The following is a 24,249-nucleotide window of genomic DNA, read 5'->3' on the forward strand; positions in this document are numbered from 1 at the left end:
ATTGTTGTGATTAATCATAGCATGCTTTACAGGAACACTGTCTTTCAATGGCAGTTTGCTTCAGAGAGATGTCAAATGGCTGTCTTTGAAAATAAATTGGTTTGTGAGTTTTATTCTCTTTTCTTCATGGTTTCCTCATTCAACAGTCCATAAGGAGGTTTCCATTGTCATGGTATTTCACAGACATGTAATCCACAACCCAATACGTTGCCTTGTAAGATATGGAAATTCTATTATCTTAATTTTATAGATGAGCAGTAAAGGCACAGAGGGACTAAATGACATATTTAAGGTCACTCACATTATTTTTGATTAATTAGATATTTTGAAAGAACTGTCTTTTGTTGCTTCAGTTGTAGAAGTTAAAGATCCCACGTACACAAGTGAGCTAGGTGTTTTGGGTAATTTAGTAGTTAGCATGGAGAAGTAGGCATTTTCAGGGTACAATTCATCTCATCTTAAAGTAAAACTTCGAGGATTTCAGATGAACGAAATTGTAAAAGAACCTGTTTGAAGACTCTATATGATTAGCTGAAAGGTATTCGTCAATTACAAATGCCAGTGTTTATTTAGATCATCTTACTTCTAGTACCTTCTTTTACTGTTGAGATTTTCAGAAGTATGTGAATACTGGACAGAATTATTACTAAAAAAGCTTACCTTCTTGCTCAGGATTCTTATTCTTAGTGATACTTAATGTCTTCTAGTTCTTTTGATAAGCTAGCTTGGTCTTTATTGATGTTAATTCTCACTTTTGTGGGTCAGGAGCAGATTGTATCAGCCTTTCTCATGTATTCATATAAAGGTTGTTACTGAAAATATTATTCAGGTTTAGTTCTAATATTGAATTGTGAGAAACCTCTCTCCAGCCCTGTACTCCCCTTTCCAGCAATGTATATACACTTATTTAATCAACCTTCAGGTTTTATTAGCTTATATTTTGGTTAAACTAAAATAATTTCATATATGGCACTTCACATGCTTTACTGAAGTCCAGAGAGGTAAGATTTACGCATTTTTCTTTGCTTACAAAACCAAAGTAATTTACCATGGTAATCTAACATTGTATATAATTTTTAAAATTGATTTGTCAGTTCTTCTGCTTTTTTCAGTTGTCACGGTATTTTATTTTCCTTTTTGATTCTCTTTAATTCATTCAAATCATTTCTTATAGATTTGGAGTTATATATGCTCACATATCTCTCCTTTAAGTTTGTCTGTACACTTATGACATCGCCATCAGTTAGCACTATCTCATACTTTTACATTTATAAAATTGCTTGATGTTGAATTTGGATTTTTCCTCTGATTAAATTGTGCCATCTTGTTTGTATCATCACTAGTAAATGCCTTCACAGTAAACAGTAGGTATCAGAAACAAAGCATACCAAGTATGGACCAAGAACTTCAGGAGAAATGCAACACAGCGTGAAATTTAAGCAAGTATTTCTAGTAGGTTCTGTGACAGCAGGCTATGCTGAGCCAAGCATTTTTGCAGACAAGAACTTCTCAGTCTTATTTAATCAGACTTGTCAACGAGGAGATCTTACTACTTCTGTCTTCTGCTTGTGAAAACATAGATCCCTGAAGGTTTACTTAATAAGCTAACATAGACCCAGAGAATACACTGTCGATGTATAAGCATTAAGACAAAGAGTGTTCATAATAAAACCTTCAAGAAAAAGAGCACTGTGGAAAGAATATGCAAGCCTGCAGTGAACAGGTTACCAAAATGTTTGTGTGCCATTCCCATGTTCTTTGACTACATAGGTATAGAACTGATGGAGCATAAAATTCCTTTTAAAGTCAGACTACCGAGAAGTTGCAAAGTGATTACCTGAGACTGTGAGTGCTTAATAAAAAATTTCATAGTCAAGGTGTCTACCACGCGTTTTCTGCTTTCAGTTCCATTTTTCTCCCCACAAACACAGAACATTTTCCATTTTAATTAAAAATACTGCTAGCACTTTATGCTTGAATGGGGGACTAAATGAAACATACGGTACAATCCATCTTTTCAAACTTTTTGAAATGTTCATCATCTCACTTTATATTTCACTAGAGCATTAAAATTAGTGGAATTTTCAGTTGTCTCTACTAAATGGTTATTCTTCAGTCTAGATGACCTGTCCCACTGTCCTACAGCTACAGCTTTGGTCCTTTAATACTACAGAAATTCATACTTTTATGGTGAGAAAGATCAGTATACTGTGAAAGTGAATTATATTCCTGATACTTCTATGAAGTTCCATTCTGTTTTCATGTCACAGTGAAGAAAAACTGAAAATTTGCTCTAGAAAAATTGTTCTGAAACACTTCAGCATGTGATTTCAGACTATCTGTAAGTTTTTCTAGAGTGGAGACACTGATCTCAGATGTAATTGGAGAGATCACAATTAACAGAGCTCAGGAAAAAAATAAATAAATGCTTCAATGCGTTTAATTCTGTAAGGAAATATATATGTATATAGGGTATATATATAAATGGTGTGATATGGCAATTATTTTTAAATAATTAATTTTATAAGGGAAGGTTTCATAATGTGTGTGTGCAGGTTAAGAGATCTAAGTGATGAAGTGCTATGGCAAAGTCAAGGGTAGGATATAGCTCCAGATTCAAACACTATATTTAGTTGTCTACAATGAAGGTGTGTATCTAGGAGTTAGATGACTTGATTTGTCTTTATAGTTAATGGAGATGTAGTCAGAACAGTCAGTAGCGTAATATAAAGAGCTATTGAGATTCATTTCTGTACATTTCAGTTGTGTTGTATTGTGTTGAACCACTCTGTGATTCTATGACTGGGACTATAGGATTGACAGGATCTGTGTTAATTAAAATGAAAATTTAGAAAATCCATGTACCTATGGTTCCCATGTAGATATATACATTGTAGACATCTAAATTTTGAAGCTGAAGCTGAATCTTAGTCCTACAGCTTAGTCCTACAGCTTCTCTGTAACACTTCATCACTTTGGTCTTTAAGTTGTAAAAATAAAAAAGGAAAACCTTCATAATCAATTCAGATGCCTGACTTTAGAGCAGAACACTAAGGTAGGTGATTCCTAAATGGGTCTGCATTTAAATTATCTTAAGTTTTATACTTAAATTCAATACAAAAAAAAAGAAGCCCTTCACTTTTTATAAGGGAAATCTGGTGACTAAATTCAGTGATATAAATGTGAAGGGCTTATCATGCAGGCAGCTATCAAGACAGTGAGAGTAAATAGTTTTGTGGAAAATAAACAGGAATGTTGATGAGACCTGAGTTGAAAATCTTCCAAAAAGAGAGAAAACAGAACTATATTTAGACTGCTTGGGAAAAGTAGAGTCATGAGCTGAAGAATTTGTTAAGAAGAATTGGTATATTATACAGACAAACTAAATGCTGAAGGAATGGCCTGTAGTTCACTAGAGAATTGATCTGTTTCCTTCAGTGCGTGACTTCCTAAATCAAGTTTTCCAGTGAAATTCATTTGACATTCTGCAGAGACGAAAGACAGAGTTTTGTACCCAACGAAGGCATTCATAAAATTCCATCCTGTTTCAAAGGAGAAGTACATATCCACAGAACCTGTAGAGACACAGATTTCTGTCTCTGTTATCCCACTGAATAAATGGTTCTGGAATACTTCTCTTTGTCTACTAGTAAAGTATTCTCACATCTCTGGTAGGTATTGTGCTCTTAAGTGTTTGCTATTGCTTTTAAATGACATGCTACCTCTGAAGTTAGCATTTAATAAATTAACTCACTTGATGAAAGGGTAATAATCTTCTCAAATGTGACTGTCAATACCATCATAACTACAGTTTTATAGCAGTTCTTCTAAAGCAACACTGTTGGCACAAAGCCATGTATTACTGGCTGAGGGTTGCAGGAAAAAATTTAACCAATCGCCAGTGATCCTTTTCATCATTCTTCAGTTCAAATCAGTCATTGAACCCAAGCACAGGACAAAGGTATTAACTGAACAATAATTCTTAGGTGCTTTGACAAGGCATTTTATAAATGTTAATTAACACCTGAACTGCAGTTTATGAAAGAGAGGTGAAACAGTGAAACGTTAAGTGAACTAAACTGGGCAACTGCAAATTTTCATTCACTTTTCATGTATTAGTAAATCAGCTTTTTTTTTATATATATATATATTTATTTTTAACACAAGAAGAAAAACATATAATTTAAAGTTCTTAAACTGAGTTGCTGCACAGTTTTTTGATTCTCCAACAAACTGCCAAAATATATTCTGTGTTGTATTACAAAATAGAAAATAAAAACAGTGAATTCAGAAATTTGAAATTAACTTTAAGTCTCAAATTGGAACAAAACAAAAACAAAAACAAAAACAAACAAAAAAACAGCTAGACAGAACTTCCAAATATTCATAACCCTTATTTTGTCAGATTTGTCTAAATAGTCAGATTTTTATATGATTCAGCAAGGAAGATAAGTTTCTAAACACATGAAATGAATTCTAAGGTGATAAGCAAGTCTTAAATCATGTCTTTTGATATTATACAAAAACAATGGTTTAAGGAAAACACAACAATTTGTCTTGATATGCTCCTGCCCCAAACTGCTTTACACATAAACCAAGTTTCCTAAACTACCAATTGATTTTTTTTGATTACTTGAGAAATCAAGCAATGTACAAGCATAAAGGAGAAAATAAAGAAGCTGTTAAATGTGTACATACACGGTCTGTTCTCATAGCACAGATTTGTCCCTCAGCATCTCGAAATACATCTTAGTTCATTTCAAAATAAAAAAAAATAAATATATATTTAATATTTGTTGTATTAAACAAGTGCAGGTACCTGGAGACACCAGCCAGGATATTTGTCTAAATGTGTTGGTAGGGATAAACCATATGTGCACTTTATGCACAGATTTCAGACAATCTTTACAGTGTGTACTTAGATTTGGATGCAAATTGAAGTGGCCTATATTTTAGCATTATTTGCATGAATAAATATAATGCAATAAAAAAGAAGAAGAAGAAGAAGAAGAAGAAGAAGAAGAAGAAGAAGAAGAAGAAGAAGAAGAAGAAGAAGAAGAAGAAGAAGAAGAAGAAGAAGAAGAAGAAGAAGAAGAAGAAGAAGAAGAAGAAGAAGAAGAAGAAGAAGAAGAAGAAGAAGAAGAAGAAGAAGAAGAAGAAGAAGAAGAAGAAGAAGAAGAAGAGGAAAAGAAGCAAGTGTAAGAGTTCTGGAAAGCTTAGTTTGTTGAGATTTTTCATTAGATAGGAAGAAGATGAAAGAAACTTTTCAATCTCCATTAAATGTGGATTCACTATTCACGTGAAGTATAATTTGATTTCCTCTTTAGTGTCATGAAGATTTTTTTTCTTCAGTGTAGCTCTTGCTAAGAATTATAACAGGACTGTGTGACTAACCACATTTAGTTGAAAAACAGTGTATGCTGATATAACTTCCACATTAATATTCAGCATATTATATGTAAGATATACAGATTCATTTTGAAGTGTATTATTATGTTTTGACTCAGGACTATTTGTTTAATGGCAGCTTTATTGTAGATTATATAAACTCATTAAGAGACACGGATATCTCTTGAAAACAAAACAAACAAACAAACAAACAACAACAACAACAAAGCACATTGCAAGTGAACACAGTTTTTAAAGAAACTGAAGAAACTGTAGCATGGGAAGGAGTCAGATGTAAGGAAATAAAGCCCTTTCTAGTATTCATGCAATATACCTGCAGTTCTGACAATTCTACTGGCACTGAACTGAATTTTACACATTGAACTAAACGAGATATGGTTATACAAGCAGAATTAGGAAATGGTTCTTTCATCTCTGGATTAGTTTAATGGCATCTCTGACATCTGTGTCCTGTGAAATTTATCAAGCATACATCTTGTGCAGAATGGAAAACAAAAATAACAATATAATCAAGCTTGCTATGCGCCTAATTTAGGCACTTTCTACTGATACTTCAGTTATTCAGATTCATGTAGCTTAAGTTCGCAGTTTTAGGTCCTAATTCTACAAAGAGAAGTATACTTCAAAAGATCCTTTCAAGTCAGTTAAGCTACTTATTTACAGAATAGAATTTACACATAAGGCATCTGACACAGATTTGCAACAAATTGTGTTTAACCTAAATTTGATTTTAATCTGAATTGTGCTGAAGAAAACCAGGAAAACAGTCAAGTGGCAAAAAATCTACATTAATAATAAAGGTTCATTAAAAAAACAACAAAAAAAAAGTTGGATTTTACCTTAGATTTATTTACATATTTCATATTTGTGTGCAAAAAAATTAAAAAAATAAAAATAGTCTGAACTATATTTCTTAATTAACAGAGGTGGTATTTTTGTCGTTGTTTTTGTTTTTTAAACACTGTAGTATATGTATGTATTTTCATTTTTCTGCTAGATGAATTGATCTCTGGAGTACAAGACCTGTAACTTTTTGATGTTGTCTTTCCTGCTCCCATTATTATTTTTTTTTAAAATTCATACAATCATGAGAAAAATATTTACTTTGGCACGTGCTGCTATACACAGGTTAATCTATTGCTAAAAAAAAAAAAAAAATACCTAGGAAATAGGGTTGAATGTTTATAAATACAGCTAAATGATAGAGTTTGAGCTGAAACTACACTGATCATTCCCAATAACATCTTTATGTTAAAAATTTTCTAAAGTTCCCAAAACTAATAACTTGGCACTTTTTGTAAAATTACAAAATGGTTTGGATTGATAGGGACCTTAAAGATCAGCTAATTCCAACCCTCCTGCCATGGGCAGGGACACCCCCCAGCTAATTGGGTTGCTCAAAGCCCATCCAATCTGGCCTTGAACACCTCCAGGGATTGGTCATCCACAGCGTCTTTGGGCAATGTGTTCCAGTGAAGGAATCCTCACCACCTTCATAGAAAATATATTTTTTTCTAATATCTAATCTAAATCTACCCTTTTTTACACCTTGTCCTTTCTTTACTTCTTGTCCTGTCACTAGGCTCCTTGACAAAGAGTCTCTCCTCATCTTTCCTGTAGTTCTCCTGTAGGTAGAGGAAGGGCACTATAAAGTCTCCTTGGAGCCTTCTCTTCTCCAGGCTGAATAACCCCAACTTCCTCAATCCATCTTCATAAGAGAGATGCTCCTGCCCTTTGATCATCTTTGTGGTCCTTCTCTGGACTAGTTCTAATAGGTTCATGCCCTTCACATGCTGGGGGCCCCAGAGCTGAATGCAGTACTTCAGGTGGGGTTTCACAAGAGCAGAGCAGAGAGGGAGAATCACTGCCCTTGACCTGCTGGCTATGTTTCTTTTGATGCAGCCCAGGTTACGTCTGGCTTTCTGGGCTGCAAGCACACATTGCCACCTCGTGCTGAACTTCTCATCAACCAACACCCCCAGGTCCTTCTCCTCAGGGCTGCTCTCAATCTATTCTCTGCCAGGCCTGTATTTGTGCTTGTGATTGCTCTGTCCCAGGTGCAGCACCTTGAACTTGGTCTTGGTGAACTCCATGAGGTTTGTCCATCTCTCAAACCTGTCCAGGTCCCTATGGATGACATCCCTTCCCTCCAGAGTGTTGAACACACCACACAGCTTGATGTCATCAGCAAACTTGTTGAGGGTTTACTCAATCCCACCGTCCATATCACTGACAAAGATGTCAAACAGCACTGGTCCCAATAATGACCCCTGAGGAACACCATTTGTCACTGATCTCCACTTGGACATTGAGCCACTGACCACAACTCTTTGAGTGTGACCATCCAGTCAGTTCCTTTCCCACTGAGTGGTCCATCCCTCAAATCCATGTCTCTCTCAAATTTAGAGACAAGGGTATCATGGGGACAGTGTTAAATGCTTTGAACAGGTTCAGACGGATGATGTCAGTTGTTCTTCCCCTATCCACCGATGCTCTAACCCTGTTGTAGAAGGCCATGAGATTTGTCAGGCACAATCTGCCCTTAGTGAAGCCATGTTGGCTGTCACCAATCAAATCCTTATTTTCCATGTGCTTTAGCATAGTTTCCAGGAGGGTCTGCTCCATGATCTTGCCAGACACAGAGGTGAGACTGACTGGCCTGTAGTTCTATAGGTCTTCCCTTTTCCCCATTTTTAAAAATGGGAGTTATGTTATGATCATCTTTGTCCCAAGATTAAAAACCCAGTCTTGTTACTTTTGGAGAGAAACAAACTGAAAGCCCCAGCCAGGAGTACCTCATAAAACTGCGGTTTGCTTGATATAAGAATGCAGAAATGTAGTGATAACTTGGACAATTTTCCTGGAAGTATGGAAACGTTGTATGACAATCGAAAAATAACCTTTTCCATAAAAGCTAGATCTAATGAAACTATCAATATCTGTGATTAATAAGATAATTCTTGATGGCTTCTATCCTGGTCTCCTGTTTATATGCCTCTGTGGTATCTGTGGTGGATACTATTACAGTTAACTTGTGCTTTGGAGACTCTGTAGTTCTCTGGTCTTTTCATCAAGTTACGTTAGACACTCGGCCTATTGCTATTTATAGAACTTGCTTGAAATAAAAAAGTTTTGTGTCACTTTAAAACATGCTGTGTCCTTTTTAAGAGAAAGTTAAATTTTATTAGAATACCTCATATCAAAAAACTTTATTGCAATAAGAAAAATAAACTTTTGTTCTTAAGTTATCCTGTATGTATTAAACTAGTGGCCAGATATTATTACTAGTAATATTTCAAGATTACAGGGAAACTGGAGATACGTGGGGATTACAAGAGAGCTGGAGATATTTGGGACAACTACTGAATGACTTGTCAGCTAAGATGTATATAAACCAACAAAACTACTGAAACCTAACACTTGGCTTGGATTTCATTAACTCTTTATATACACTTTGAATATCCTAGAGATATTACAGTAAATAAAACTATATGTGTCTCTGGATGAATATAAAGTTTTTCCTAGTTTAAAGGCCATATGGGTTTATGGTGCAGTAAATAGCTGACAAAGATAGCATTTTAAATCTCAACCACAGAATTTAAGCATCTTCACTTTTTCACAGTTTTATATTCTCAACGCTTTTAACTGTATGACCTGCCCTACTATAAGGACTTCAGGAAACCTCAAATATCAGTCTTCTCTCATAAATAGCAACATTTCAGAGTTCTCCACCTATTTCAAAGTGTGGAGAACTCAAATCATTTTGAAGTATTTATTTTCTGAAAGATAATTTCACTATAGCTGGCACCTCCAACAAGTCTTGTCTCCAACAAGTCCAACAGACTTTATAGAATCCTTTTTCCTGAGTATAATCATTACTGCCATTGGGGTATTTTGTGTAGCTGTCTGATGGTTTATTCACTGGCTGCTGTAATCATGTTTATAATAGAAAATCTTTATTTAATTGGATTTAGAAAAGGACAGATTCCAAGTTATTCTAATATTCTCTAGAATGGCAACAAAATCCTAGACTTATCACACCCATTTTAAACACATAGAGCTAGATGGGTAATTGCTATTCATGGATTCACTTTTTATTAATGAATTTTCTTTTTATCAATGGACAGAAATTCACACCTTCAGAAACTGAGTCAGGTCTTCAGAATACTGAATCAATCTGTGCAAATGTTTCTCTCTATCTTGATAATAGGAAGCTAGGATGACTGCATAACTGACTTGGTACCAATTAAGTTTCTCATTTTGTAAGTGATTCCTTCACTTACAGGGGCATTGGACTAGATGATCTTTAAAGAACCCTTTCAGCCCAAACCATTCTGTGATTTTATGAATATACAGCATAGTATTTATTAATTTCTGCTATTAAAATGAAGATTTAAAAAAAAGTTGAATAAAATACATATACATATGTATATAATACATGTATAATAGAATGCAGAAAATATATGTAATGTACATACAAATTAAATACATAAATATATACATATCTGAACATGTAGCACTTTCATCATCTGTATATATATATGATGATAATGACTTGTGTTTTTATTCAGTTATGGATTAGTAAAGCCAATATCCTTACTAGGATAAAATCACCAGGTACCACTTCTGCCTCAAGGCATGATATGTATTTATTACACATCAGAAGATCAGACTTTTACTGGGGGATAGAGAGCAACCAAGAAAAGCAACCCTTTAATTTAGACTTCTTTTTAAAATCATAAAATTCAAATTAAAAGCAAGTTGACTGGTTTCACATTTTCTGTACATAAAATAATGGTAAGGTATATTGTAGCTGTATTAAAAGTTTAAAAACTGCATAGTAGAGAAATAAATATTACACAGCTATCTTGGTGGCAGTAGTTTTTCAGCATTCTGCCAGACGTTCTCATATTGGATACTACCTATTAATATAGAATCCTACTTTTTTTCATATGCAATGTGGAGAAATTACTTGCCAAAATTTGATTTTATGATAAACAGTTGACAGAATCTCTCAAATTGAGACTTAACGTTTTTTTTTTGACTGACAGCATATTTGGGGCCTATTCATACATCAGAAAATGTGACCATGTGAAAAGTGTTGCTGTCTCAGCAGGTTACCTGTAAATCAAATCAACAAAATATTTTGATCAAGTGCCACAAATACTGAGGTGTGAGAGACAAATGACAGTAAATCATAGAATCATTCAAGTTGGAAAAGACCTCTAAGATCATCTGTTCCAACCTTTAACCTAGGACTGACAAGTCCGCCGCTAAACTGTGCTACGAAATTCCACATCTACACGTTTCTTGAAGACCTCCAGGGATGATGACTCAACCATTTTCCTAGGCAGCCTATTCCAATGCCACACAATCCTTTCAGTAAAGAAATTTCTCCCAGTATTCAACCTAAACCTCCCCTAGTGCCACACAATCCTTTCAGTACAGAAATTTCTCCCAGTATTCAACCTAAACCTCCCCTAGTGCAGCTTGAGGCTATTTCCTCTTATCGTTAGGTGCTTGGAAGAAGAGACAGATCCCCACCTCAGTACAACCTCCTCTAAGGTAATTGTAAAGTACAATAAGGTCTCCCCTGAGCCTTCTTTTCTCGAAGATAAACAACCCCAGCTCCCTCAGCTGCTTCGCATAAGACTTGTTCTCTAGACCATTCACCAGCTTTCTTGCCCCTCTTTGGACATGGTTGCCTTTTCTTTTGACACAAACTGATTGTGACAATTTTATTATCACCATCCATCACCATTCTTTGGGAATATATATATATACACACACTTCAAGCAGCAAAACAAACAGCTACATAAGGAAAAAAAATGCTAAAAATGAATATTAATCCAAATATTTGAATGCTGACTGTGCTTCAAATCCACTAAGTGGTCTAATCAAATTTAGAAGCTTCATTTGAATCCTCCTAGGAATTTTTATTTGTTAGATGATCCTGTTAAGATTAAATGTATATCTGGGAAAAAATGCTAATTTTGAGGAAATAAGATTAGATGAGATAACATTCTTCATGGCAGTAGCTTCATTTAATCTTTTTATTATTATTATTGTTAATAAAATGTGTTTTTGTTATTGTTGATTGTTTGTTTTCAAAAATCCCGTTTGCATTTATTTTTTCCTCCTCAACAGAGAATCATAGAATGTCTTGAGTTGGAAGGGACCTTAAAGATCATCTAGTTCCAACCCTAGGCCAGGTTGCTCAGGGCCTCATCCAACCTGGTCTTGAACACTTCCAGGGATGGGGCATACACAACTTCTCTTGGCAACCTGTTCCAGTGCCTCACTACCCTGATAGTGAAGAATTTCATCCTAATGTTTAGTCTAAATCCATCCTCTTGTAGTTTAAAACCATCCAACCTCGTCCTATCATTAGCTACCCAAGTTAAGAGTCCTTCTCCGTCCTTTTTTATAAGACCACTTTAAGTATTGAAAGGCCTCAGTGAGGTCTCCCTTCTCTTCTCCAGTCTGAACATCTCCATCTCTCTCAGCTGTTCATCAGAGGAGAGGTGCTCCAGCCCTCTGATCATCTTTGTGGTCCTCTTCTGGACTCTAACAGGTCCATATCTTTCTTGTGCTGGGGTTCCCAAGCTTGGATGCAGTACTCCAGATGGGACCTCACAAGGGCAGAGAAGAAGGGGAGAATTGCCTCCCTCGACCTGCTGGTCATACCTCTTTTGATGCAGCCCAGGGTGCAGTTGGTTTTCTGGATTGCAAGCACGCACTGCTGGGTCAAGTTGAGCCTTTCATCCATCAGAACCCCCAAGTCCTTCTCTGCAGGGCTGCTCTCAATAAATTGTTCTCCCAGTCTGTACTCCTGTCTGGGGTTGCCCTGACTCAGGTGCAGTACCTTGCACTTGGACTTGTTGAACCTCATGCAATTCACATGGGCCCACTTCTCCAGGCTGTCCAGGTCCCTTTGAATGTCATCTCTTCCTTCTTTGGTATCAACTATACCACTCAGCCTGGTGTCATCAGCAAACTTACTGAGGGTGTACTCAATTCCATCGTCTATGTCATTGGAAAGCACTGGTCTCACTCATTACCGGCCTCCACCTGGACATAGAACCATTGACCACTACTCTGTGGGTGTGACCACTGAGAAAATTCCTTATCGACCGGATGGTCCACCCTTCAAATCCATATCTTTCCAATTTAAAGATTAGGTTGTCATGTGTGACTGCGTCAAAAGCCTTACAGAAGTCCAAGTAGATGACATTGGTATCCTCATTCTAGAATAATACTATCTGCACCCCTAATATTAGTGTGGAACACAAATTTTATTGGTTTGTGGTTTGTTTATTTTTTTGTTTGTTTTTAATGACAGTATGCATTAAACCAGAATAATAAAGCAGATTTTTTTATATTCTGTATTTCTAAAGTGTGATAAAATTGGCTACATTCTTCAGTGAAAGTTTATACAGAATATAATTTTACTTTTATATTTGATGATACATAGAACTTTAATAACAAAAAGAATCAGGAGATTACCAATTGAAGGTATTTTTCCTTTTTTAATACAAGCTTTCACCCTGTTAAATCATAAAAAATAAGGTGGCATATAGATCTGAACATAGATAGTGTGAAATCTGTGATAAATAACAGAGCTAGATTATTATGACCAGTGAGGAGCATAGAATTATACAGGTTTGAGCTAATCACTGTGCAGCTTAGTTCCATTCCAGACCATGACTGCTTTAGAGCACCTCCTGTGGCATATTCCTATACCCTTGATTGCATGGACCATGCCCCTTTAATTTCAGAGAGTTTTGACTTGCCTGCAGAACGGTCCCAAATGTCACCTTTGTCAGTTCATCCATCTATTCATAAAATCAAGACAACCCTAAGCAAGCTTGATCTCTATTAAAATCACAGAATCATAAAGGTTTGAAAAGACCTTCAAGACCATCTGGTCCAACCAACACCCTACTACCAATGTCACCCACTATACCATGTCCCTAAGCACCAGGTCCAACCTTTCATTAAACACCCCCAGAGATGGTTACTCCCCCTCTTTCCTGGGCAAACCATTCCCAAGCTCTACAATCAGATAAGGTGTATTCCATTGAGTTGGGAAATGGGCTGCATGCTATCTTATATGGGCAAATGAGCCCTAGAGTTTGGTTAAATCTCTGTGACTTTTCAAGCTACCAAACTGAGCTACCACTTGACCATAAAGAAGTATGTTCTTACTCAGAGATATCCCAAAGCGTTAAGTCCCACATAAATTCAGTATTAAAGAATTTCTATTATAAGACAACTAGAACTAAAACAGTAAGGTAATAACATGCAACTGAACTAATTTCAAGGGGGTGTTTAGATGGCAGAGGTGGAAAGACTTGCTCATAAACTGAACTTACTATTTTTAGACAAGTTGGTTTAGAATACTTAGTTGTATTATAAACAAGTCTAAACTACTAAACACTGCTGAAATTCCTTATATGCTCTCTCTAAGTGTACTTGCTTAGACGTAGCAGCGCACAAACAGCCTTCTGGCACCTGCTCTGCATCTGGTTGAACAGGGGATAAAGCAGCATTTTTGTTCACGTCTGCCGAAACAGGCCACAGAATTCCTTCTAAGGAACATCTAAGTAAGCAGGTCTAGGAAACCAAAAGCTTTAGTCTCCAAAATACTGTATAACAAGTTAAATTTCTGAAGATCTCAAGTGTTGGAAGTTGTTTTGCCTTTGAAAATGCAAGGAACTGAAAATGAGTCCAGCCTGCCTGTGCTTCAAAGTGTGGACTCTATGGTACATAAGTACTTCATGAACATGCACAAATGGAAATGCATAGATGTGTATATACAAGTATGTATTCAGAAAAAATAAAAAAAAATATTAATTGGAGATGGGCACAGAAAGTTAGGCAAGATAAAAATAACATGTTGACAACAAAGCCATTACTGAGGGAGATGTAACTTAACAGTAATAGAATTAATTTTCTAGGAAGGAAAACAAACAAAAATAATAAGCTAAGAGATGATTAATTTTATTGTAGCTTTTGAAGTGGAGCAACTATAGGTGAATGGAAATCAAGACAGGAAATACATAATAGTTTCTAATAGCAATCATGGTGTTAAAAAACACTTCTTCAACAGTAGATTATTAATTTCAGCATTCCCTTTGTATCATAGTATCTCTGCAGAAGGGAATACAGAAAGGCTTCTTATTTTTCAGAAGAGCTCTTGTTAGCAAGATTGAGGTTGGTTTTGTACATCTGTGGGAGAGAGGGATCTGAATCTATCAGAAAGAAAAGGGAACTGGAGCTGTGCCTCACACATTTCCAGAAATGTTCTAAATACAAGTGATTTCTGGAAGAAAACAAAGCAAAACAAAAAAGGCAGAAAAACTTTTTGTAATCTGCCTATGGGTATAGACTAGGGAAAGAAAAACTAGCTTGCATTACTCTGTTGTTCAAAACCACAACCTGTTGTTATATGTTTTTTGTACTTTTAAAATGCCAACCACGTTGAGATATTCAGAGTATAAAGGTAAGGGAACACTTAATTTCTTAACCCTGATTAGATTTAGGCATGAAACATTTCAGTCATCAGAGGACTGAGGCAATTCTGTGCAGAAGCAGAATTTCAAGTACTTGAATAATCTTGCAATACAAAATTAATCTGATAGAGTCAAAGAAGTCATCATGTACAATTTTTGGAATTATAGTTTGAATCTTAGACATCTGCATTTCAGTGGAACCCATTTGGATCACTTTAGTACTTCACATAATTATATAGAAAATATTATTTTATTTTTCCTGTCTGTTAAGAAAATAGTTTTTTTTTTTTTAAAAAAAACTTTTAACCAGACTAGAAATAAAGAACAGGCTCTCATTTATTTCACTAATGTTTAAGAGAAAAAAGTGAAATTAATCTTTTTATTATAAACTGGTTTCCAGTTTTTATATGTATTATATGTAGCAGCTGTAAAATCTCCATGAAATGCAGAAATGTCATTTCAATTCCAATATATGTGGAAAAGGCTGTAAAAGACATGCAGTTTCAGAAAAGGTCATTTAGCAAAGTACCCCATGAAAGCTTAAAAAAAAAAAAAAAAAAAAGAAAAAAAAAGCTTTCTGTATTTGAGGTTAAATAGAGCTGAAAATGTTGTTGCTACCATTGTTGCTTTCTTTATTTAAAAAAAAAGTAATACAAAAAGTTAAATAAATATGATTGTCTGAAACACAGCTATGGCTGTTTTCAAATGTACTTAATGATAGTGCCTCCAGGCAGAGAACACTTTTTTTTTTTTTTTTTTTAAAAAAAAAAGCTCAAAACATCTCAATGAATTTAGCTTATCTTGTGGTCTTGATTCCTTCAGCATTGATAACAATTTCCTAGCTTCTGGCTTTAAGGAAGAGAATTTTAAAGAAGCAGGTTGAAAAGCAGCTGGTCAACACACCAGAAGCTAGTTGTTAATTGCAGCAGTAAGTTAATCAATGAAATAGCAGTTTAGCTTCAGGGTATAATAAACAGAGATAAAAGACCACACAGAAATTCCACCATTAGGGTATGACTAGCTCCTTAGTGGCATACATTATTTTCCTTCTTACACCTGTCTGCTTTTAAGGAAGCAAGTCATGCATCTGCTTGACAGCTATTAACAGAATAAAATAACAACAAAAAAGCATTTGGGGGTAAGACCTGATATAAATATTTACAAAGACAATTTAAGGGAGTGTTTGTTATGCACTTTTGTGTTTGTTTTCAAAACATTTAACTCCAGAGACAGATGGCTTGTACAGTTTTACCAGCACTTGCGTCATTATATATTCAAGCAGCCAAGACTGATAACCAGCTTCATGTAATACAGATTGTTCAAAGAACAAATACTTTGAAAAAAGCATATCAATAAGTACTTCAGTGTGGAAAGACTTGATATAGAAAATTCAGCGACATTTTTATGGAGAGAAAACAAATTAATTCAATTAAAAAATTAAAGCAGCAAGAACAGGTTTTTAAGTGGTGTCATTGTATGTGATAATGAAACAACTTTAGAAAATTGGGTGAAAGCTATTGTTCAGCTGTGCTGGTGGAGAAAGATAATTACTAAGTCAACATTGTGCTTTGTCAATACAAAGCAGCTGATTCTTCAGTGCAAGCTACCCATGGAAGATCTCTCTCCTATCATACTGCTCATAATCGTTTCACTTCATGCTATTGAATAGCAACCTGAATAATGAGTCTGAGAAAAGAATATGTTTATACTTGAGAATATAATTACACAAAACAGAAACTAAAGAAAACCCAAATGTCTTTTTTTTATTATTATTTTATTCCTTGAAGAATAGTGAATGCCCTTTTTTTTTTTTTTTTTTTTTAAAAAAAATAATTCTTTCCAAAATCTGTTTATTTTCTTCTTCCGGAATCTCACAGTAGGATAGATGTAGAGTTCCTTAAAGTCTTAATCCTTAAATTCTCCTAATCCACATTATTATCAATAACATTTACAAAAACATCGTGCTTGTATCTAAGAGACTTAACTGGAAATCAGGTAATCAGGTATGACAGGCATCACACACATAATGAGTGAAGCTGCCTTACTCCTGAACCAGACAGAATGATCATTACTCGTAGCAGTTCAACAATATAATACATTGCTTAAAAAAATCTATGTTTATAAAAAACAAACAAAAAAAAAAAAAAAAAAAAAAAAACAAAAAAACTTTGTGGAATTCTTTTTCTCTTGTGATGGCTTAAAACAAAATTAATTAAAGTAATTTAACTTTAATTATGTATTATATGAACCCTTCCAAGGCCTTCTGGAAACTTAAACTTCACAATATTTTAATAAAGCAAGTAAATCTTCCCTGTATTTTACAGATTAGATAGCATGAGTCAGAGTATTTGAAAATATTCACACTCACTTGAGTGGGAGTGTGAACCTGTTCCCAAATCTGAATATGTATTTCATTCACAGATTTCTATGTACAAGCATAAGTAGAGGTGTGTGCAAACTTGCACCATACCTCACAGCTATCTGAATGATTATACAGCTAAAGCAAGTGTGCAAGTGCTACCCTGGGGTTCCTAGTCCTCTTCTAAGAGCAGAGGGTCTCACTCTGCTTACAGCTGTCATTTGGTGTGACCTACACCCATACAAAAACTATAATTCATCCCCTAGGGAGGCTATGATGGTCTTGGCTTTAGTTGAAATCTCTGCATAAGGAGTTTAGAATGGTGGAGGCTGTGTGCACGAGTCCAAGTGGGACAGCAGTTCTTTGTTAAACCAAGCCAAACCAAACCAATGGAAACAAACAAACAAAAACAAAAACAATGACCACAGAAAAAGGAACTGTTCCTCCTGGTTAGGTGATCATCTCAGCATTGTCATCCCATTCCTATTCTCTGTTGTTCACAATAATAGATGTCTTAATACTTCAGAGCTCTCCAGAAAATTTATCAGCTTAAATATGACTACGGCAAAGGATATTTAAGTCAATTCTTAGCTTAACGGCAGCAATAGTCTAGGACTGTTACAGAAGAAAGCAAAATACATGAATTAAATCTTCCAAAAAAAAGTGTTTAACATGTAGCTTAGAGGCCACATACGTTTTGTCCTAAGTAAAACCAGCTTATTAATCATTTACATTTTAAATGGAAATAAATGCCTTATCTTTTGAAATGTATTTAACTAACCAGAAAAATAAACTTATCCCCTTCAGAACTGTAGTAGTGAAGGCTCTACTGTTTACTTCTTACTCCACAGCAAATTGGAAGCACAGAGGACATACACTGTATTTTTTGAAATGTGTTATTCTGTGGTGAGCATTTTTCTTTGTGTATTTAAAGTTTAAATCCCAGTCAAACCTTTCCTCCTTGGTCAGTAAAACAGCAGTGTATTGTGAGAGTGGGCAGGTTGGAAATAATTCTGTCACTTCTTACTTTCTTCCTCTGAAAAGAGAAAAAAAAATATTAAATATCTGTTGTCAGCAGGAAAAAAAAATATTTTAACCTATAGATTAACATATAGATTAAGTATTTCCTTTACTTATTTAAATTTTTTTTTGTACTTAATACCTGTCTCAGTTTGATTATAACATCATATTAGAGGATTCAAATAAAGCTTTTATAGAAAAAAAATAGTGTCATTCTCCCAGGGAATTATCACAGTTCTCGTTTTAGTATCAAGGTTCTTGGTTCTCCTTGAAATCTCTGCTAACCTTTTGCTTTTCAGTTGCTATTTTATTTATTTTATTTTATTATTTTATTTTATTTTATATTTATTTTATTTTATTTTATTTTATTTTATTTTATTTTATTTTATTTTATTTTAATTTTATTTTATTTTATTTTTATCTTATTTCTTATTTTATTTTTTATTTTATTTTATCTTATATTTTTTCCTGGTGTCTCCCCTCCCCTCCCCTCCCCTCCCCTCTCCTCTTTCCTGGTGGTTCTAGCTTAATTATTTAATCTTGTATTGACCTAAATGAAAACTGGAATTAATTCTGTACATTTTTTTATGTTTTAATCAAAACCAGTAGGACAGTGTATTATACAGGGAATGAAGAAGCAACTTTTTTATGGTTGATTGCATTTTGTCACATCAACACTGTATTCTTCAGATATTCAAAAATAGGAGCTATTCAGAGATAACACAACAAGTTATATTTGAACATGCAGAAATAGATTTTATTACATTTTCAATGTGTGTGTAAAAGCAGTGTGTTGATAATCTATGGAACTGACTACCATACGTAGTTATGTCGCAATTTAAAAAACAAACAAACAAAAACTATGAAAGAATAGTAATTTCCTTTAAATTAATTGGGATAATTTGAATAATCAGAAAAAGGCATATTAGTAAGAGTAATTTAATGTACATGCATGGAGTACAAGAGAATGAAATATTCTTTAGCATCGTAACACAGAAATCTTTGTTGAAGTGTCCTCACTTATCATTTTGCATCTCAACTATATTATTGTAAAGACACTTGTTTGCTGATACACCACTGACATTTTTCTTGATTAGTACTACTTTTAAAGATGCTTTATAACTTCACTATTCATTCCTACCTGCTAAAATTCTTTCTCAAAAATCAATCTGTAATTTCCTTCCTGTCACTGGGATGTTTAATCAAGGAAAAATATCTCCTTAACTCTTCAAATATCTACAACATTAGCCAGTTGATTTACTCTAAAGTCAAGAAGAGGTCTCAAAATTCTTGCTCAAAATTACAATACAGTTAGCAAATCATGACAAAGCATATCTATCTCAGATATTGAGAAATATCTCACAAAGACACACAAAGTGGTTTCTCTACCTTTTTACTGGCTTGTCCTTCCTTATAAATCCATTCTGGTCAGATGAGCAAGTTCAGTCATTTTGGAATGCAGTAAGACTTAGAAGAATTTAGTGCTGCTGAAGACATGGGTGACCTGCCAGATTGCAAGATGTTTGCAGCTGGCCAACTGTGTCCTCAGTAATTGTGAAAAATGATGTGGATATTTAATATTCATAGTACATTAGCAGTCTTCAGTTCTGCCTCCTGTGGTCTCTTATTCCTGATTTACAATTATGAGAAAAGTTCTTTGTCATGAACAAGATTTACATGTTTCATTTTTTCTTATCCCTTTAATTTTATTTTTGCTGAGATGTGTGTTAATAGCCAGAAGAATCACAGTTTTTACTCTGTTTTCTATTGCAATCTTTGTAGTGTTTCATGGTGTATCAAATCCAGCACAGTTTAATTTGTCTCCCTCTTTTGGGGAGTGTACATCAGAGCTTTATGGGTAGGTATCTAGAATTATGCACACTGATCTCAATTAGTAAAACAGTAGAAGCTACAATTTTTCAGAGAATTCCTTTGGGCAAGCCCATTTTTGGATAGCAAAACTGTTTCTCAGACTGAAGTAGGCTGTTAGTTTGCCAAGGCATTACAAGCATAAGGTGAGCTGAAAGCAGAGCAGAATATTATAGCAGACTATAGAACTTTATTAGGAACATACATTCCTGCTCAGAATCTGCAAGGCTATACTTACCTCTACTGACATATTCACCCACCTAGATCTATGTTTTCAGTGAGTATGAATGAATAGAGGAGTTATATTCATTCAAAGTAGGACCTGAGACTGATAACTTAGGGCTAATCGAACTGTATTTCCACTTTTGAAAACTATGTATGCATACATGAAGAGACTGTATGTACAGAGAGCACATGCCCTACAAAGCAGCCACCCCAACACACTGAAAATTTATCTAGGATTTACCATGAACATTAACAGATTTTTCTGAAAGAGAACAGTATTTTGTTTCAAACTCGTTAATTTTCTTATGAGGTTTATGTATACATGTAATATAAAATATCACAACCTAATATTATGTCTTTTTGTACCTCTCTCTCTCTTTTCTCCTCTCTTACCCTCTTCTCTCCCCACCCCCCCCTTTTTTTTTTTTTTTTTTTTTTTTTTTCTTCTACAGATGGGCCTCTAGGGCCACGAGGATTAGCTGAAGCTACAGAGATGTGCACGCAAGAATGCCTGGTTTTGGGTCATTCAGATAACTGTTGGATGCCTCCCAGCTTGGGATCATACCAACAGCCAAAGTCTCCTCTCTCTACCTTTGCACCTCAGAAAGAATGGGTTAAGAAGGACAAACTAGTTAATGGACACACATTGACCAGGACCTGGAAAGAAGATAGCAACAGAAACCAGTTCAGTGACCGAAAGCAGTATGGTTCCAGTGAGGGCCACTTCAACACTGGTAATCACATGACTGACATTCCTCTGGCCAATTTGAAGTCTTATAAACAGGCCTCGGGATCTGTTGAGAGTCCAAACGAGCACCAGCTATAAGAAAGGATTACTTTGGACCAATGACTTTAGCCTACTTAGATTTGCTAATACTGTGTGTGTCAGAGCTTTATGTACTAGGTAGACCTCTAGAACTATGCTTCACCTAGTAGAGATATGCATATTTTATGTTAGCACTGTAGAAGGTATGATGTCCTGAAACAGGAAAGAGTGTTTCTACTAGTTGTGTGATTTTGTTAAATAGACCTGATTAAACTCTGCAGCGATCTCTCCAGTTTGCAAATATTCTTTTTGTTTGTTTGTTTGTTTGTTTTGACCCTGGACTGCTGCTATGAACAACGGAAGATGCATTTGGAGAGTGAGAGTGCAAGAAAGTTCAGTGGATTGCAATGATTAAAAAGAATAACCATTTAGAAAATTGTGCTTTTGTTGTCATTGAATTATGCTGGGACCATTATACTTGAGATCATATTGCAAACAAAACAAGTCAAACTGTAAACATTAAAGCTATTGTGCTATTAACAATGTTAGTGGACACTTATAAGTCAATCAGTGTTCAAATACTTGTAAATAGAAACAATTATTACTTACAAATTTTGTGTACTTATAATGTTCACTTGAAAAGATATGGTAGCATATTTCTGTGTTTCACAATTGCTTTTTACTTTCTTTCATTTGCTTCCTGTTTTTTTCTTTCATTTTCAGTGATGGTGTTTCTGTGTTAGTATTCTGTCTGACACACTATGTTCCAAGGAGCTCAAAGAACTTGTGTTAAAATGCAAAAAAAAGATTGATGAGGTGGGAGAGAAGGTTGTTGGTAGAAAGGAAGAAAAAAAAAAAAAGAAAATAAAAGTTTTTCTTTCTATGTAGTAGCAAGTGATGCCAGCATTATTTTTTTTAATTAATTCAATTTTTTTTTTTTTTCCTCCTGAAATATTAAGCAATGAAAGGATATAAGTAAGGGCTTAAAAATGTTAGAAAATTATTATTATTATTATTATTATTATTATTATTATTACTATTATTACTTCCATTCTGCTTCATAAAACAGGAAGACTTCAAAAGAGAATATTTAGATCTTTGTTGGTGGAACAGGTGTGGGGGAAAGCTGTTAATTTGAAATCCTTGATCAAGTTAGCTGCAGTCTGGCATTTAATGAGTGGTAGCTGACACTGATCTCAGATGGAATACATGGAGGAAATTATACAGGAACGAAATACAATAATCATGTTTTTCCAATTGGGCAAGTGTGTGTCTATACCTAATACAGTTTGTATTGCTGAAACAGCAGCATTTGTGTTGATCTCCATCTGCGTTAATGTTGTAGTAACACAAGTGTTTTTAGACCATAGCCACAGAATATTTAATGTGTTGTGCCTTCATGATGTAACGGAGCATTCTCCTGGTAGGCTAGTTGGGGGAACTAAAGGGTTAAATCTCTAATTATTGCTGTTTAACTGTTTGTTATCATAGTTGGTCAATGCCTGGCCCGTACCAGTATCACGTCACCTCCATCAAACTAGCAGAGTGACTCCTAATGTTAATAAGATCTAAGTTGCACGCAAAGCAAATCCAAATCCAAGCATTCTTAGATGGTTTTTGTTAAGGCATGACAGATAATTTACACAAATAAATAGCATGCAAAAAAAAAAAAAAAAAAAAAGTCCTTACGGATATAAAGCAAAAATTACTTATGCCACATTGAAACATCAGTCTTAAAAAACAGTTAGATAATCTGAAGGTGATTTTATTCATACCAAAAACATAAACATTTTCTTTATTCTTCCTTATTGTTTTGTATATAGCAGCTCACTTTTTTTTTTTTTTTTTTTTTTTTTTTTTCCCTCCACAATATAAAAGGCATAAAATGGGCTAGGGATGAATTGCTTATTGCAGTACTTATGTCAGTTTGTGAGGGGTGTTTGATAACTTTGACAGAATAAATATCTAACCAGTTATCCTTGTTACTGCTTTGCCACTTCAACGTTATTTAGTTATTCAGCTCTTGCAATAAATGTTCTGAATTCCTGGTTGTGTTGTGTTAGTTCTTCAGCAGATGCTGCAGGGACTTTATTCCTGTTAATTTCTCTTTTCTTTTGTTGTTGGTTTGTTGGTTCTTTTTTTTTTTTTTTTGTTCCATTCTGAATTTCCAGTTATTTTTCCAAGCATATTATGATCCATTTGGTTCATATATATATATATAAGAATGGAATATACAAGAAATGATAAATGCTGAGGGCCATATTCTGTCATTCCTATGGTAAGTAGGAGCTTATTTAAAAGAAGTTCTTTGAGTAGTATTAAGTGTTATTTACTCACCACAAATGTGACAGAATCTAGCCCATATTCGTTAGGCATACTTAAACATATATAATGAGCATACTGGCATGAGTCTTTGTAATAGTACAGCTATAGCATATAGAAAGGTTAGCAGTTACCACACCTCAGTCCTTCTTTTGAGAATCGAAAAGTCTTATCAACACATGGTAAATATTTTCTTACAAGAAAAAATTGTATGGATATACAACAGTTTTCGTTGCAGTATGGTGGAGAAGAAACAAACAAACAAACAAACAAAAAAGACCACCACCAACAAAAAAACAGCAACCCGGAAAAAGAAGTAACTACAAAATGTAACCTATTTTTGAATATGCTGAGTTTCAAAGTAGAGGTAACGCAGTACTCAGTTCAGAGCACTGAGTTCCATATTAAAAACAGAAGTACAATAATTATTTACAAACCCAAATAACACCAACTATTTTAAATTATACGTGCCTTTTTAAATAGACTGTTTGAAAAAAAAAAAATAAAATCTTATCAAATACAGAAAGTTCCTTCCTTATAAATAAGAACTCACAATGAGGTGACTATTGCTACAGAAAGGGCAGCTTCTGTTTCCTCATTCAATTTCCTCAATTCAAATGTGCTTTTTTTCTGTAGTTCTAGATGTTTAAAGACTTATCCAACATTTAAATACTTATTATAACAAAACAAAACAAACAAACATAAAAGCAAACAAAACCCATGGCAAATAAAAGCAAACAAACAAAAAAAAAGTAAAAGAAAAA

General features: G+C 34.5%; 1 protein-coding gene across 2 annotated transcripts in view; it reads left to right on the top strand.

Moving 5' to 3' along the window:
• The window catches only part of PCDH9 (protocadherin 9), a 723,381-nt gene extending 700,538 nt beyond the window's left edge, over window positions 1-22,843 (top strand). For both annotated transcript variants that reach the window (XM_048051377.2, XM_013198843.3), the window contains exon 4: window positions 20,850-22,843. In XM_048051377.2, coding sequence (XP_047907334.1) covers window positions 20,850-21,223 — 374 coding nt within the window. In that variant the 3' untranslated portion in view covers window positions 21,224-22,843. The remainder of the gene's footprint in view (window positions 1-20,849) is intronic.
• The last annotated feature ends 1,406 nt before the right edge of the window (window positions 22,844-24,249 follow it).

This window comes from Anser cygnoides, chromosome 1, assembly GCF_040182565.1.
Source record: "Anser cygnoides isolate HZ-2024a breed goose chromosome 1, Taihu_goose_T2T_genome, whole genome shotgun sequence".
Taxonomy (NCBI): Eukaryota; Metazoa; Chordata; class Aves; order Anseriformes; family Anatidae; genus Anser; species Anser cygnoides.